At 46.3% G+C, this 18,796-nt stretch overlaps 1 protein-coding gene across 1 annotated transcript in view; it reads left to right on the forward strand.

Moving 5' to 3' along the window:
* Positions 1-18,796, forward strand: part of CHR24 (chromatin remodeling 24) — a 66,089-nt gene that overhangs the window by 14,715 nt on the left and 32,578 nt on the right. Inside the window, exons 6-7 of the mRNA XM_086791036.1 lie at positions 14,934-15,041; positions 15,213-15,268. Coding sequence (XP_086647162.1) covers positions 14,934-15,041; positions 15,213-15,268 — 164 coding nt within the window. The remainder of the gene's footprint in view (positions 1-14,933; positions 15,042-15,212; positions 15,269-18,796) is intronic.

Here is an 18,796-nt window from a genome sequence, read left to right on the forward strand (position 1 = left end):
CACTCCCAAAGACACGGAAGTGCGAGACATCGGGTTTCTTGCCAAAATATGCCTCAAACGGAGTCATATGAGGTACAGAAGTCGTCGGAGAGCGGTTAATGGTATGGACAGCTGTTGCCACAGCCTCACCCCAAAGTGGACGAGGAAGATCACGATGCTCCAGCATGGTCCTCGCCATCTCCACCACAGTCCTGTTCTTACGTTCAACAACTCCATTCTCCGAAGGCGATCCAGTATTGGCCAATTCCCTCTTGATGCCATGATCTGCACAAGACCGGAAAAATACAGTCGAGGAGAATTCACCTCCTTTGTCAGCCCTGAGAGTCTTGACCTGAAATCCAGACTCTTTCTCCACCATCACGTGCCAATCCTTGAACCGAGCAAAAGCTTGGTCCTTCTGGGAAAGGAAGTAGACCCACGTGAATCTGGTGCAATCATCAACAAGCAGCATGAAGTAGAGAGATCCTCCCAAGGATGATATCTGCTGTGGTCCACACAAGTCAGTGTGAATCAACTCCAATGGTTTCGAAGCCCGGCTGGAAGCCTGCTTCGGAAAGGATTTCCTGTGCTGCTTACCACATATGCAAGAACTGCAGCGTCCTTGCCTATTTCCAACATCTGGCAAGCCAACCACCATCTGGTCCCGGAAGGCACGCCGCAAAGCATCCACATTTAAGTGGCCAAAACGAAAGTGCCACAAATCTCCGACCTGAGAGCCTGTCAATGAGGAGAGTGCAAAGAGCTTGTAGATGCCATTCTCCACACCGCCTTCCCAAACAACTTTGCCTGTCTGACGGTCCCTTAGAGCAACTGAATGCTCCTCAAATTCCACCCGAAAGCCAGTCTTGCATACTTCATGCACTGACAGAAGATGAAAACCCAGAGCAGGGACATAAAGAACACGGGAAGCATGCTTGCCTCCCTTGCCGTCGGGAATAATCTCCATCCGGCCCTCACTATGAATCGGAATAGTGGAGTTATCGCCAATAAAGATACGACCTGACTGCCGTTTAAGATCCAGAAAGAAGTCATGGGATGGAGTCATGTGCCTGGAAGCACCACTGTCGAGAATCCATTCCCGGGTATCCTTCGCGGTGAAGCCAACTGCCTCCTCGCTCGAAGATGATGAAGCATCGGAGTCCACCATCTCTAAGTGCACAAATGCTGGAGTCTTCGTAGCTGAGGCTGAGGAATCAGCACTCTTCCCTGTCCGCTTAGGGCACTTCCTCCAGTAGTGGCCTTTCTCGCCACAATCATTACAAGATTTTTCGGCCTTCAGCTTCTCTCGTTTTGGATCAGGCTTCTTCTCAGAAGACTTCTCCGATGAAGCCTTCCCTTTGCCCTTGTTGGTATTACGGCCTTTCGACCGTTGGCCAGTTAAGGCCTCCGAACCTCCGCCGTGAGGAGGGTTCGTGAAACGTTCCTCCTGGTCCAAGACCATTGGCACAAGCTCCTCCCAAGTAATGGTGCTGAGCCTGCCACTCGTGATCAACGAGGAATAGAAAGCAGAATACTGACCAGGCAAGTGGGAAAGTAATGTGATGGCCATATCTTCGGATGATATCTCTTTCCTAGCTTGAAGGACTTCCTGCTGAAGGGCCTGCAGCTTGTTAATGTGTTCCCGCATTGTCAAAGACTTTGCAGGGTTCATAACCCGCATCTGCACTTCCAAGGATATCCGCTTCATGGGTGACACCCTGTTGTACAAAGAAGCCAAGTGCTCCCATATGCCTCTCGCCAGCGTCATGTGCTTCACATGGTTGATCACCTGTGGTGTGCAATTGAGGAATATAAACGACCGGACCCTGGCGTTGATACGATCCCACATGTGTGCCTGTGCCTCTCGGTCCTTCCTCGTCGATAATAACTCCCCTTCCTCAGCTTCTGGCCGTGGCACCCCTATGATAATAAAATCAGCAAGATCATATGACTCCAAAACTGACTCCATCATGACCTTCCAGATGCCGTAATTGGACCCGTCCAACTGCCGATCCACTGGGAACGTGGGGAGAGTCGGAATCTTCACGTGCTTCTCAGCCATCTCTAGTAAATCTGCCATCTCGGAGAGTAACCTGAAAGGGTGGGTGGGTGGGAAAAATCTGAAAATCTGAAAATATGCAAGTGGTTGTTCAGCCCCTTTGCCCGCCTTCCTCTTGCACCTTCTCTTCCCGTTCAGCCCGGAACAGTCCACCGATCAGCAACCTGTTGCTCCCCCTCTTGCTCAGAAAAACGCCCAAGATCTCCTAGAGCCTAGGGCTCTGATACCATGTCAGAATATACAGCGGAAATGACAACCAAACTTGGGTAGACAAGAGCAAGTAGACTGCAGAAAATAATCAGCACAAGAAACACAGAGAGATAGGTGTGTAAACTCTTCTCTATACACAAGATCCCGAAAAACTGAATGAGAAAGTGGTGGGGGCTGAGGGGCAATATATACAACTCCATGTGGGCAGTCGGCCAGCTACAGATGGTGCCCACGACTGAGTAAAATACCACGATTGCTGAAAAAAGCAGTCGGCCAGCAATCTGATGCCTACGCCTGAGCAAAACAAGTCGGCCAGCACTCCTAAAGCCCACGACTGATGTAGATCCAGTCGGCCAGCAATGGGGTGCTCTTGGCATCACCTGGCAGCCCTCCAACCACTAGGAAAAAATGGGAAAAATAGGGAAAAAATACGGGGAGTGTGGAAAAATGATATACGGGCGGGCACACCCACAACAGAGGCCCTGGTGTATACAAATAGACAGGAGATGACTTCTAACAGGTTCATGGCTTCCAAGTAATCCGCCAACAATTGGGGGTACTCCTGGAAGAACTCCTCGTCTAGCCATACAGCTTCGTGGGTGCCTCGATCTCGGAATTTCGTATAGAACTGATGATCCGTCGACCGAAACCATGCTTCCATCGATGAAGAAGGATCTGCTCGGGCTCAATAACTTCTACTTCGTCTACCACGTCTGGCTGTTGTTCATCTGAAACATCAAACACTTCTGGACCAACATATCATGCATTGTCCAACTGGTAGGCAACTTTAACTTCATGGGGACATCCCTTAGCTTCTTAACTATTGGAAAAGGGCCAAAACTACGGAATGAAAGCTTGGGACAACATTTGCCCACTTGTTTCAATCTCTGTTTCATGATACGCAAATAGACCCAATCCTCTTCCTTGAAGTGGACATCTTGTCTAGACTTATTCGCCTGTTTGCTATATGCTTCCTGAGCTTTGGTCAAGCGGTTCTTGACTGACTGAATGATCTCGGAAAATGCTTCCGTGGTTTTATTAGCCTCTAAAGATGGAGATACCATTCTCGTCAAAAGAGAAGAAAAACGGCGACCAAAGGCTGCTTCATATGGAGTGCGTCTGACACTGGACGAATGAGTGTCGTTCAAGATAGCTTGGACCAATGGAAGATAATATTCCCATTTGGACTGTTGGTCATGACAGTATGACTTGAGAACATCAAAGGCCAACTGGTTATAAATTTTTGTTTGGTCATCTGTCTGCGGATGGAATGCACTAGACAACTGCAACTTAGTTTCGAAGTTTTCAAATAACGCCCTCCAAAAATGCAAGGTAAACTTGGAATCTCTATCTGATGTTATGGTGCTAGGCAAACCACAAACTGGATACCAGAAACAGACGGGCTACGTCCTCCGCTGTGGTCGTATGCTTGCATGGGATGAGCATGCAGAATTTACTAAAGCGATCCATAATGGTAAAACACTGAGTGTTACGGGATCCGGTGGATGCTGGTAGAGGCCCTACAAAGTCCATAGATATGTCGATGAAAGGTCCGTCGGGATAGGCAAAGGTTGAAGTAAACCTGCCTTCTTTGTGTGGGGAACCTTGACTTTTTGACAAATCTTAAAGGCTTGTACATGTGCGTAGACATCATCACGTCTCATCTTTGGCCAATAAAAGGACCGTTCTAATTTCTGGAGGGTACTATTGATACCCCTATGTCCTCCAACTAAGGAGTCATGGGCATCGTGGAGAAGAGCGGAACGCTTTTCCCGAGTAACACAGAGACGGTTCTTGTAAAACAACCAACCGTTCTGTACTGAATAGTGGCCAGGCTCAGAATTGAGGGCCAAACTGCACTGAGTACCAAACTCAGGGGAGTCGACATATTGGTCTTTCATACTATCTAAGTCCTTCCCCGTGATTTCGAGAATGGTAGATTCTTGGACTGCTTGGATGTTGGACTTTCGACTAAGAGCATCTGCTATTGGGTTATGCTTACCAGGGATGTACTCAATCATACCTCCAAACTGTTGGAAGATCTGACTCCACCTGGTCTGTCGATCACTCCACTAGGCACTTGGCATAGTCTGAAGCCACTTAAGTGCTTGGTGGTCTGTTTTCATTGTGAAAGCTTGCCCATAAAGAAAAGGCTTCCAATGCTTGAGCGCTGTGATCACACCCAAAAGCTCTTTGTCATATACCGAATAATTCTTTTCGGCGACATCCAACTTTCTACTGTAATATGCCACGGGTCTATTGTCCTGCTGGAGGATTGCACCTATGGCTACATTGCTGGCATCGGTGATGACCTTGAAAGGTTCGTCCCATGATGCTAACTTTAATACAGGTGCTTCTGAGGCAGCTTTCTGGAGTGCACGGAATGCATCAAGCGCCTTGCCTGTAACTGAGACTTTCTGCTTGCGAGTCTTCACCCCCTTGAGCAAGTTGGTAAGAGGTGCTGCATGGTTGGAAAACTGATGGACATAGGTACTATAGGCTTGACAAAGACCTACGAATGAATGGATTTCTTGGGCGGTCTTAGGAATGTCCCAATCTAAGATCTCCTGAACCTTTGATGGATCCAGTCTAATCCCATAAGAACCGATGATGTAGCCCAAATACTAAACTTCCTTAACACCAAAGACAGACTTTTTGGCGTTTATGTAGAGCTGATTATCTCGCAAAAGTTGCAAGACTTTCTCCACATCTTTCTCATGCTGCTCCGCAGTGGCTGAGAAGACTAGTATGTCATCAAGGAATATGAAAACACACTTCCCAATGTGGATTGCGAAAATCCTAGACATCATCTTATTGAAGGTTGCGGGTGCATTTGTAAGCCCAAAAGGCATGACTACGAACTTGTAGTGACCACGCTCTATCCGAAAAACTGTTTTTGGAATGTCAGCTTCAAAAATGCGGACCTGATGGTAACCACTCTTGAGGTCGATCTTAGTGAAAAACTTAACACCGTCTAAACGCTCCAAAATGTACTCTATCCTTGGCATAAGAAACTCATTCTTGATAGTGAGTTTGTTTAATGCCCTGTAGTCAACACAAAGGCGTGCAGACTTGTCCTTCTTTTGGACAAATAGGATAGGTGCAGCAAATGGGGAGGAAGAAGGCCGAATGAATCCGGCTCAGAGAAGCTCAGATAACTGCTTTTCTAACTCACCCTCTAAAGTCTTGGAAAGACGATAGGGAAACCTCCTAGGAGGATTTGAACCAAGGACCAAATCAATGTGATGGTCCTCAGGGCGAGAGGGTAGGAGACTGGGTGGGAGATCGTCCCTAAGCATAATGTCCTGGTGTCTGGATAGGAGGTCTGCTAACTGAGGGACCGAAGATGTAACGGATGCTACTAACGAGGGAGGGGCTGCTTGAGCACGAACATAAAGGAGTGCTCCTTCTGCTCCCTTGCGGATAGCTCGTTTGGCCTGGAGATGCGAAATCAATGGGATGCCAAGAATGCTTCTATTCCCACGAATCATGACAGGCTCAGGAAAACCTTTACAAATAGTAAAAGTGTCCTGTCCCCAAACGGGAATAGGCTCATACTGACTGAACCATTGAATTCCCAAGATCATGTCACACCCTAACAGAGGTGAGACGATGAAATCTCGTTGAAATGAGGCCTTTTGAACTTCAAAGGCAAATTGCTATGCCTTCTGGGAAATGTAGGTGCAAAGACCAAGTGTAAACCCGTCCACATCCAGATGATATGGGACTAATGTGCAGTTCAATTTATTAGCCAACTGGGGAGAGATGGTGTCTTCAAAACTACCCATATTGAAAAGGACTACAAACTGTCGGCCTTAGGCAGAGCCATAAGCTCAGATGAGGCTCTTCTGAGCAGCATCGCTCTCACCCTCCTGCGTAGCATCAAATACCACGGATGGCATAGGATGCATAGAAGGTAAAAGTTGAACTGCATTTGAGGTAGTAGGCGGGGTTGGAGGAGTTGGGGAGGCTGTGGCAACTGTGGCAGAAGGAGCTTTTGCGGCTTGTGCCGCTTGCCATTTGTGGCAATCCTTCTAACCATGCCCTATAATATGACAGAAAAAACTTCTATTTTCTGACTGGTACTTCCTTTGCTCCTCTGGAGGAAGCTAACCTCCAGTAATGTCTGCTTTAGCCTTTTCATCAGGGGTTTTCTTAGGTTCTTTATCTTTCTTACCCCCTGAACTGGAGCTATTACTGCCGTCCTTCTTAGCATCTTTAGAAGAAGCGTTACCTTTCCCTGTCTGTGGAGCTGATTGCTGCTGCTGGGGTTTGGTATTGGATGGAGATGACTGCTTGGGCTTGCCTCCATTGAGCTTCATTTCTGGTCATATGTACTTGGTTCAAAGTTACGAAGTGTGAACCGAATGTTAGAGTCCAATCCACAAATGAATTGCTCCATCTTAGCCTGCTCAGATAACCCTAACTATTGTGCTAAAGTAATAACCTTACCGGAAAACTGAAGCATTGGGGATCCGTTCTGTCTGAGTCCATAGAACTTGTCTTTCAGACCGGTCATGTACTGGGGTGGGAGAAATCTGGTCCTCAGGTCATGGACAAAGATGTCCTAGTCAAAGGCTGTGACACGTGTGGCTTGGTCTGTATGAATACTAGACCAATGCTGCCACCAAGTGATTGCCTCACCAGTGAGATGGGGAGCCGCTAAGTGGACTTTATTTTATGGGTCCGTGATCCTAGCTAATGGAAAATGAGCAATAAACTGATGAATAAATTGATTAACTGAATGCTGCTGCTGTCTCCAAGAGTTGGAGACGCTCCATTCGCAGCTGGTTCTGAGCTCTAAGAAGAGCTATGGTGTCTGTTGTAGGCGAAAGAACATGGTCTCCTTGGGGGGAGACGTCTTTCGGCTGATGAGTACTCTCTTCTGTAGACATGATGCTGAAGTCGGTGGTCGTGACGGAACGTAATCTAACCATCCAAGGACGCCCCCACGCTAGGATACGGTGTGTGTGGACAATTTGAATTTGATACCAATGTGATATGCAACGGAAGTCTTTGTATTGGAAGATCGTGTCACACAAATGCTCACACCGTCTTCTGTATCACCTCTCCTCCTGAACCTTGCCTGTCCCTCTGCTCGAACGCCCTCTCTCTCTGCCCATCTACTCAACTGTTGCTCAAGAATGGATGCATACAATCGTGCTAGTGTGTGACCAATCATAATAGTGCGATAATTCCCTGGCTCCATAGGGTCCCCTGACTTGAAGATAGACACAATGGTGGACATACTCCTAGTCTCGGGTAAGCCTTCACACATAGCACGATTGAACATCACTGCTAGAAGCTCTGCCAGCATGTCTCTCGCATGAATAAAGTGCTTAGCGACCAATCCATCATGATCATATGCTCTCCCAGTCTTCATCCTATCAATGGCCTTCCTTACCATCCCTGCGGTAAAGAAAGTACATGTCTGTGGGCATGGTGTTGGCGGGTCAGGAAAAGGTGTCTGTCCAGGAACTGTATATAGAGATGTTGCATAACTACCCCAGACCTCTGTAGAAGTGATGGCCAAAGCAGGGGAGGACTCATGAAACAAACGCCAAGCCTCCCTCGAATCCTGGCTCAAGAACAGCTGGTATAATTCCTGCTCTAGCTGAGCAAGGAAGGCCCGCTTCTTCCTTCGCACAAGGCGCCGGAAGGCAATACGTGACCGTGGGTAAGTAGTGACTCCCAAAGCAACCTCCCGTTGGAGTCGGGCTCTTGTCTCTCTGCACCCTCATCATACCAGTTGTTCTGGGGCATACACCCAGAATGTTGTCTCTGTCCAGGCTGAGTATGTGGATGTGCCTCTCTCGTTGCACCCTGTAAAGTCTCTGTCAGTATATGGGTCAGCTCCTCCAAAGGTCTCCTTGGCTCCTCTGTGTACAGACGTCTATAAATCCCATCTCTGTAGACAGCATCAGTCTCTGAAGTAAAAGTATATCGAGTGTGATCTGCCCCTCGTGTCCTCTGAGCTGTGGGGTAAAGTGAAAAGAGATGGTCAATGTCAACAATGCATGATCCACTACCACCCCAATGGGCCGAGATCCAACTGTGAAGTCCTCAATGCATGAAACAAAGCTCGGCATAGCCATAACATAATCCACTGTGCTAGCACCATGAGAGAGAGAGAGAGAGAGAGAGAGAGAGAGAGAGAGAGAGAGAGAGAGAGAGAGAGAGAGAGAGAGAGAGAGAGAGAGAGAGAGAGAGAGAGAGAGATTTTATTAACGTCTTCCAAAAGACCGGACTCGGCCTATGAGACAAATCGGAGTACATGTATGGGGTATCCTCTGTCATCCCAACAAAATGAAAAAGTACTGAATAAAAAAGCTGAATCTGGGTGTGCAGGGGATGGAGCTCTATTACTAGGAGAATGCAAAGCTATATGCATGGAGTATACAATCATGATATGCAACCTAGCTAGCTCCATCCTGTACCATACTGGGGTATAAAATGGTATACATCAGTGAAGGGGGTGTCCACAGCTCCCTGAAGAACATGCCTGGGTGTGCTCTGAAGCGAGAGAGAGAGAGAGAGAGAGAGAGAGAGAGAGAGAGAGAGATTTTATTAACGTCTTCCAAAAGACCGAACTCGGCCTATGAGACAAATCGGAGTACCTGTATGGGGTATCCTCTGTCATCCCAACAAAATGAAAAAGTACTGAATAAAAAAGCTGAATCTGGGTGTGCAGGGGATGGAGCTCTACTACTAGGAGAATGCAAAGCTATATGCATGGAGTATACAATCATGATATGCAACCTAGCTAGCTCCATCCTGTACCATACTGGGGGTATAAAATGGTATACATCAGTGAAGGGGGTGTCCACAGCTCCCTGAAGAACATGCCTGGGTGTGCTCTGAAGCGAGCCAGTCGCTCCGCACCCTCTCCGTGAAACTGAGCTCTGATCTCTGTCATCTCTCTCTGGTATAGGCAATACACCAGAGAGCAAAATTGCACAACACAATGATGAATGCATTATATGCCTTAGACTTCCATCTTGTACAATGCTTTTATAGGCACTAGGGCCCTATCTTTTGTCCCTTAATAAGAGGTGGTTCCACTTGATGTGTTCACACCATAAGACCTAAATAACCTTTCACACCACTAGGACTTTGACTATTCCAACGCCCCCTCCCCCACCCCACCCCCTTTTCCCTTTGAGAGGAAGAACCATAGTCACAGGGGACGGAGGGGACGGAGGCTTGGAACGCCGGGACGGCGTAGGGACGGGGACGGACGGACGTCCCCCACCGGACGTTTCTCATAGGGGACGGCGACGGGATGGGGACGGCGCCGTGGGGGGACGGCGACGGGATGGGGACGGCGCTGTGCGGGGACGGCAGAGAGCCGTTGCGCCTGTCGTTGCTCCTTCCGTTTTTGGCCGTTGCGCCTGCTTGCCCGTTTCTACCCGTTTATGGCTGTTGGGCCTTGGCTCTTCTAGCCGTTTATGGCTGTTGGGCCTTGGCTCTTTGAGGCTTGGCCCTCTCTCTCTCTCTCTTGCCCTTGAGGCTTTCCTCTCTCTCTCTCTTGCCTATCTATATAAGAACAAGCCTCTACAAGGCTACAAGCACACACAAGTTCACAACTCTCAAGGCTCAAGCTTTCAAGGCTCAAGCTTCTTGAATCTTCTCTCTTCCAACTTTCAAGTTCCAAGCTCTAGGGCCTAGGCTCTCACCTCTCCCTCAAGCCTCTTGAGTCTTGACTCTTCCAACTTCCGAGCCTCTAGGCTCTCTCTCTCTCTCTCTCTCTCTCTCTCTCTCATTCCTCAAGGCTCAAGAGTCAAGCCATCTGCAACCATGGCATCCTCCTCACGTGCCGGGGCTTCTCGTAGAAGGACAACGGGATGGACATGGTGGGAGGAGGTTAACTACACCACATCCGTTCATGGAGGCGGTTCTCGGCCATGGGTATGCAAGCTTTGCCCGTACCGGCGAACGGGTGGCGCCGACAAAGTGCGAGCCCACCTCTTGCATGAGAGTGGGCATGAGGTGAGGTTTTGCACGAATGTCACGCCCGAGAAGAGACGGGAACTTCTTGACAAGCTTAGCGTCTACGAAGCGGTCGAAGCGACAAGAAGGACACCACGAGTGGCCGTGGATCTCGTGACGATGGGGAGAGAAACTCAAGCCTCTACAATGGAGTCATGTGGTGGATCGGGATCATGCACACCATCACCTTCACCATCAAGTGGGAATGTTACTCCATCCACGACACCGGCACCCTCCATCTCCACGGCCTCTCAATCATTACGTGGCCCACGGCGACAATCTACACTTGGGGAGAATTGGAACCCCAAGTTGAAGGAGGAGGTGGATATGGCGGTGGCCCGCTTCTTCTTCCACGACCACATTGCCTTTCAAGCGGCTAGGTAAGTGCAATCGATCATTGCCAATTCATCATTCATGTTTTCATCATCCTAGTCTCCTTCTCATTAGTAAATTACTTTCTTGAATAGGTCGGAATACTTCAAGGTCATGGTTAAGAAGATTGGGAAGTATGGCTCAACCTATATGCCCCCCTCATCCGAGAGCTTGCGCACTACATTGCTCGACAAGGAGAAGCGCATTGTAGAGCAAGCGGCCGACAACACAAAGCGGCAATGGGAGAGGAACGGAGTCTCCCTCATTGTGGGTGGATGGAGTGACACCCGCAAGAGGAGTATTCACGGCATGGTTGCATATTCCCGCGGAGAGATGTACTTCATCTCATCTCATGATGCATCCGGCACTGGGAAGAGTGCGGATGTGCTTGCGGCGGAGTGGGCTACCACCATGGAGATCGTTGGCCCCGAGCATGTAGTGGGCTTTGTTGCGGATGGGGAGCCTTCCAATAGAGCGGCGGGAGCTATTCTCCAAGGTATGTATGGACATGTCACGGTGTCCTTTTGTATGGCTCATTGCCTAAACAACCTCCTCAAGGACATCGGGGCATTACCATAGATCAGCCCGCTCGAGGAGGCCAACACCATGGTCTCCTTTGTCCTCAACCACCAAAGACTTCGGCACGAGTTCAACAAGAGGTCCTGTCTCTCTCTCCTCAAATATTCCGACACCCGGTTTGCCTACAACTTTCTCATGTTGGGCCGGTTGAAGGATTGTAGCGGTGCTTTGAGGGGGCTTTTCCTTAGCGACGAGTTTGTCGCCATGCAAGAGTTCCATACAAACACTAGCCAAGAGTGTAGGCTACGGGCGGATGACGCCTCTTGGTGGGAGTGTGAGAAGACTACAGATGCTATGGTGAGAACTTTGGAGGCAATACAATCTCAACTAGTTAGATGTAGGTAATCTTTCTATAAACATGTTCTTAAATGTGAAAAAAAACCCAAAACTAAAAAAAAAAGTAATCTAATTTTATCTTTTGCTACGTATTGTAGAACCAAATAGTCAAATGCAATTGTTGAATTCATGACTTGCAAGATATAAGTCAATAGAGCACCCTCTACAAATATAAGGTGGTGTGATTTAGATTTTTGTAAACAAATCACTCCAAAGAGGATGCAGGGATATATTGCTATATTGTAGGATCCATGAATAACTCTAAAAAACTATGTATAAGGACAACTACTTTTCTGAACTCTTTACCCATCAACTCCATCATTTTCTTAAGATGTATCTGTTTTTATTTTCTTGTTCTCTGTCAACTAGGTGGCTCCAGTCTTCTCATGTAAATAGTCCACCTATTGAGGATTGTAGACGCTATGCAACCATGCATAGGCAAGGTCTACGAGGCCATGGATCGCATGATAGAGAAGTTGAAAGACTTTGTGCCTGACGAAGACAGATACGAGGAGATCCATGCCTTGTGTCTAGGAAGGTGGAATTCCTACTACTCTCCATTGCATGCAGCAGCTTATGTGGTGGACCCAGAATTCCAAGGCAACAAGCAGGAGAGCGACCGGGAGGTGAGCGCTGGATGGAGGATCATCTTGGATCGTCTTGTGCCTGATGCATCGGTTAGGCGCAAGATCAGGGACCAGCTTTCGATGTACAGGTCATTTCATGGCTCCTATGGTTGTCATGATGCACAGGTTGATCGCTCCAAAGTTGGTGCTGCTCTATGATGGGAGGACTTTGGTTCAGATGGACCGGAGCTGCAGCAGCTTGCCATCCGCATACTTAGCGAGGCCGTCAGCTCCTCTTGCTTGGAGCAACTTTGGAGTACCTACAGCTACATTGCCTCTAGGAAGAGGAACCGACTCGGGGTAGAGCGTGCCAATGACCTTGTCTTCGTCAGCGCGAACTTGCGAATGCTTTGCAAGAGCGTGACCAAGAAGGCAGATTCTTTCACCGAGTGGGAGATGAGTCAACAAGAAGAGCAACAAGAGGATGAGGTGCAGGAGCAGCATGCCAGTGAGGATGAGACTGAGGATGAGCTTGATGCTTCTTTGGCACAAGCTACCCATGACCATGAGGCGAGCACTTCACGTGGATGATCATTCATGGATCATGATTCATGGGCCTTACTACTTAGCTCTAGCCTCTAGCCTCTAGTCTTCAGCACTTTTTTGTCATTGACTCATTTGAGTCCGTCCATGTATTTTGCCTCCTTAAGGCTTAGTCCTGACTCTTGAGTCATGACTCATTTTGTATCTACTTAATTATTAATATGACTCAGAAGCTTACCATTTTAGTGTAAATTTGTGCTCATTTTGATGTACTTCCAAAGTAGAATAAGTGTAGAGTAGAACAATTAAAAAAAAAAGTATTTTTTGAGTGCCGTTTCCTCCCCCGTCCCCGTTCCCTACTTATGGCCGTCCCCCGTCCCGTCCCCGTCCCCCGTCACCGTCCCCCGTCCCTTGTGACTATGGGAAGAACTCACTGTTCTTGCCATTGATGTAGAGCTTATGTTTACGTAGCCCTTCAAATACAATGGCAAGGATGCTCTTCTTCCATCCTAGAGAACACTAGAATGCCAACAAATAATACTATTGAATTCTTGATGACTTGGAAAGATGCGTTCCATCATCCTATCGAAGGTGGCATGAGCATTTGTGAGCCCAAAAAGAATCACTATATATTCATATAACCCAAAAGAGGTTTGGAAAGAAATTTTGTGTACATTCCATGTAACTACACGGATTTGGTGGTATCCACTAGTTACTTCAATGCAGTCTTAGCATGAGGCAACCTCAAACTTGTCAAGAATGCCATCAATTCGTGCTATTTGAAACCGATTCTTGATGGTAATCTTGTTTAAAGCATGATAGACAACACACGTCTTGTAAGTGCCGTTCTTTTGAATCATGAGAACAAGTGAGCAATATGGTGAGGAGCTTGGCCAGAGCAACTCCTTGTCATAATCTTTTCTTGTTGGTTGGCACTCACACGGTATGGTGGTTGAGCTTCTTGGGAGTCAGGACCATTATTATGCAATGGTCCTCGGGTCGTTTTGGTGGTAGCTCACCTGGAAAAATGTTTGCAAAGCAATCTGATATACATTCAAGAAATCCAATCTATCTTGAGTGAAAGCATCCACATGTATGCTACCATTCTCTACACTATGATATACAAAAACCAAGTACGATTAATTTTTATTGCGTTGTTGATTTGTATATGGATTACATCTGGAATGGTATCATCGGAGGTGTCTGCATGATATTCTCATGACCGCCATGCATTAGAGTAATCTTTTGCTTACATAATAATCATTACAAGAATTTAGGCGTGTGGTGGCATGTTAGATGGTGAACTTCTTGGAAGTCAGGACCATTATTATGCAATGGATCTCAGGTCATTTTGGTGGTAGCTCACTTGGCAAAACGTTTGCAAAGAAATCTTTAGATGCATTCAAGATATCGAATCTATCTTGAGTGAAAGCATCCCATGAACGTTACCATGCTCTACATTATGATATACAAAAACCACGTACGAACAAATTGACTTTATTGATTTGTATATGGATTACAACTAGAATGGTATCATCGGAAGTTCCTACATAGCATGCTCATGACAAATCTTTTTGCTTGCTTAATCCTTTTATGAGAATTCAGGCATGTATGCCAAGGGATTCCCAACAAAACATCACATCCTTGCAATGGGGCAACTAGGAAAATCTTGTAATCCAAATATCCCTTTTTGTGTGACGTGTGCAATTTGTTGATCACAAGGGCTACGTAGCTTCACATCCTTGTCCTCAAATGCAGAACATGTTTCCATGGGCATTCCAAGTTTAAGCGCATCCAAGCCCATGGTGAAAACCATTTAAGTAAAGACTAAGTTATCGGTAGAGCAATCATCAAATGTAAATAGAGCTTGCCAATCTTTTGACGGACCCCAAGCTTTGCATACCTTGCATTGATGAGTATTTCCTTGTTCACTAGGCACCACATTCACATGAGTATATATGAGCATTTGGTGTTACAGGAGCAGGGGGCTTGCTCACTTAATTATTAATGTAATTAAACTCTTTAATGATGGCCACAACCAATTACCACACAAAACTTAAAAAGAGATGCTGTATAGGGACACCACATTGGGCCAAAATGGGCTGACCCTTCCCTTGGAATTTTATATTACCAAGGAGTATTTGAACAAGTACAAGCTTTGCTCCCATCAGATTGTGCTCTCTATGCTACTCATGGGATGGTTCTTACTATGCTTCAAAGTTTAAAGATATTGATGGTCACAAATGAAAATACAAAAAGAAACTAACTTATATAATGCGTTTCTCGTGATTATTTGCCAGGGGCACTTGATCAAGAATCCATCTACTCAGAGAGCAAAGAGTCTGAGGGAGATTCCTTGTGTACACCGTATTGTGCTTAGTGGCACTCCCATCCAAAATAATCTCAGGGTAAGCTGTTTTTTTCACAAGGTTTCAGGTCTTTGTCTGCCTTTATTCTTGCAGATCTTAAAGAGAACTTCTGGTTAGGGATCTAAATCAGGTCTGCTTATGCTGATTTTTGGAGTCAAGAAGCTCTAAGATACAAGACATGTGCTAACTTTTCTGCTAGTTTTATGGCAGGAAATGTGGGCCTTGTTTGATTTTTGCTGTCCACAGCTTTTAGGGGACAAAAAAGAGTGAGTTCTGTGTGATTCTTATGCAAACTTGTGTAGCATTATGGTGCCTTTCTACATTCAATGTGTAATGGAACCATGTGTTCATGCCTGTTTGTTCTGGACTTGCATTTGTGGAAACAAGAAGTTCAATGAGGGGAGCACCAAGTGTGACAGCATATCTGAGACTATGATGTTCCATCTTTCCTTGAGAGCCCACTTGACTGGGTGCCATGTTGGCTGACTTGCTCCACAGCGCCATGCAAAGTAATTGATGCATACTTACTGAGATCTCAGGCTTTGCTTGTACACCTACGTTTGACACTTGCTCCTCCACATGCCCTGCCAAAATTGGCCAATTTCATCATTTTTAAGCCTTTGCCTGGTGCAGGGCAATTTGTCAGTTAGTAGCTAGCTAGTTGTTTTTGGAAGGGAAAACAAGGCAAGGATCAATCAGCTCTTAAAGAGTCCCCTTTAGCGGCATCCTGCTTGACCAGAGAAACTTTCATTCCGACTACACTGGGAGATGGATCTGTATGCTAGGTACATCCATGTTGTAAGTCCAGGTGTAGTGCAATGCTGTTATCCTCATGAGGATCTAAATACATGGACCAAGCTATCGCCCCCCAGGGAATGCACATATGCGGGATAGGTCTGGTCCTGGGTGAACAAGCACATTCACCTGGTGCATTTCTAAGCAGTTTCAATTGTAGACTCTCTGAATGGTCCGTATCTCCAACAAGTAGCTGGTTTACCCATAGAACCTATGACAAGGTCATGGTGTATGTCAACCATAGAAACGGTTTGACCTTGCAAGTATGGAGGCTGCTCCAGAGATCCCTCGGGAACTCAGCCAGCATCTGGCTTGTCAACCAGTGAGTGTTTGGGAGGTGTGGTTCTGCTGATGAATTTGCATATAATGTCACTAGTTGCTCCAACAAGTAGGAAAAGATGGGCTGAGCAGGTCGTGTTGAGAAGTCTCACCACCACTGCTCACTCTGGTCTAGCCAAAGATCTCCCTTAGCCCAAGTCACCAGGAAGGATTTGATGCAACTATAATGGGAGATTGATCTGTTTGCTAGGTATGTTTATGGAATCTGATCACGTGAACTCTCTGTATGGGGTTCTTTGTGGCCTTCTGAGAGAGAAGCAAGCATCCCTCCTTCCCTGACAAGAAGACTAGAAGGGGATGGCTATCTTGTAGATTGATAGCCCTGTCCCATAGATAGAAGATTGTTACCCACAAAGGGCAGTACCGGGGAAGGAAGCAGTTCAGGCCCCACTGCCTCAGAAAAAAATACTGGAGTTCCTTGTGAATGCTTGCCAAGTAATAGATTCTGTGTCAAACATTGAGCATGGCACCCCAACTAGCTATGGTGATGGGGGTGAAGCCTAAGCTTACTCATGGTGTGTGTGTGTGTGCTAATTAAGATTCACTCAAGTACAATTAGGCACCAAGATGAATTAGCTTGGATACATAAAGAGACTTGAGATAAGTGCAAGTGTTGTGTTTGCATTGCTTGAAATGGCTCCCTTTTATAGGAAGAAGTGCACTTTTTGGGCTCTTTGCATACAATGTGGGATAATGCCATGTGCCAGTTTTCTCTCACTATTCACATCCACTCCCTACCTTCCTTGTGCTCAATGTCACCACATTTCTCAATATGCTATTTAGTTGAGATATAAAAGCTGCCCAAAGAAACTTATTGTTGGTGGATCTAGTTCGGAATATGATGGATCCCAAATACTAGCACCTGATTCAGACATGAAGAGGTATTTCCTCAAAAATGCATGAAGGTATATTCGGATGTCCTAGAAGATCCTTGAGTTCGTCTCAAGATGGATGCAAGGGTATGAGTAATACTTTACCAAATATTGTTAAAGTTTAATTGTGGAGGGTCTACCTCGAAGTCACACCGTAACGGGAACGGGAACAACGACGCTCTCCGAAATGGAAATGGCACCTAGAGATAAGGGAACGGGATGGGAATGTCACGTCATCACATATATGTATATCAGTTATAAAAAAGCAAATTCACACAACAAGATTAAACACACTTAAAAACCCTTGAAGAATCAAGATATTGCACAATGTAGATGGTGTTGCGAAGCATTGATACTACTCTCCCATTAGAAGAAAAACCATTACAATAAACGCCAGCTTCCAGGGCCCAAGGCTAAAGAGTCAAAACAGTGAACATACAAAAGAAAACTAAAATCAAAACCATGACTCAAGTCTCATGGTTCACTTGCTACATCAATAGTTGCACATGGTATGTCCATCTCTAGTGCACTATCATGACCATCTATATAGACCGACCCTCCCAGATATGCAACTGCTCCAACAAAACCACTGGGTCTATCCTGTGAGACCGGTCTTCCCGTCATCAAGTTTAGTAGGGGGGGATATCATGTGCATGCACATGGACATGCTCTTCTCAGGGCTAATCCTTGAAGGGCAATGGATAAAGAACAGATTCACGACCAGATTTAGGAGCTTTTGCTGCTAGTATTGGCAGGGAGGACATTGGGATGGACCGGGTGGCTGCCGGCCAACAGATGAAGGGCCTATCAAGAGGTTGTCAGCAGCAAGAGAACATTTTGGGTCTAGGGACCTTGCCAACAGCAGGTCGGCCAGTCCACTTGTGCTTCCCAAGCCTATAAAAGGAAATGTAGAGCTCCTTATGAGGCATCTCTCACCTACTTGGGGTGTTAGGTCATAGACTAGGGACTAGATAGGTGTTTTCCACCTTTTCAAGGCCAGCCAAAGGCTAGCCAGATTGTACAACTTTTTGTACATTATGAATATACTGAAACTCAGCTATCTCCCTCTCTTCTCTCCATCTTCTGCTTGCGTTTTGCATCAGCATGTTCGAGGAAGGTGTTTAGGGCTGAAGACTCCCAAAGCTTCCCCATGTGACACCTTACTTGCTTCTATATATGGACAAATGATCTTTAATAGTTCTTTAAAGCCTTGTGTCTGGGATCAACGTGCATAGCACTATCTCCTCACCTTCTGTGACTTGATCATTTGTCTCTTGCCCGCATCCTCGAAACTTTGGATCTAGCACAAAAGCTGCAGCATGCAAGTGATACATCTCCCATCTCTGTTGACAAAGAGCTCGAAGTTCTTCACTTCTTTGAGCATTAGTCTTGATATCTTGGACTTTCTCTATCATTTTATCAAGGCCCTCGTAAACTTTTCCAATTCAAGGCAGAATTCTTACTATCAAACAATCTTCAGCCTATGAATGATAGGCTTGGCAAGGGCATTTAAATGATTAATATCAGCCCAAAGTTAATCATTCATAACATTTGAGTAGCATGCTCTCCCAGCAACTGTCCGAGAGGTTGTCCAGTTCACCCACTCATCACTCACCACTAGTTGTTTAAGAGGCATTCGAACATCGTGAAGTCTTTCCAACATAGTTAAGTTATAGGCAAAGAGGGTTTCATAGTATTTAAGCGAATCTTTATTGGCAGATTTCTTTCTAAACTTAAAAAGAATAAACTGGAGATGAGTGATGAAGGTGCAAATCTCTTTCCCTCTCT

Source organism: Cibotium barometz, chromosome 56 (genome assembly GCF_041138505.1).
Source record: "Cibotium barometz isolate CiBa-2024 chromosome 56, ASM4113850v1, whole genome shotgun sequence".
In the NCBI taxonomy this organism is placed as follows: domain Eukaryota; kingdom Viridiplantae; phylum Streptophyta; class Polypodiopsida; order Cyatheales; family Cibotiaceae; genus Cibotium; species Cibotium barometz.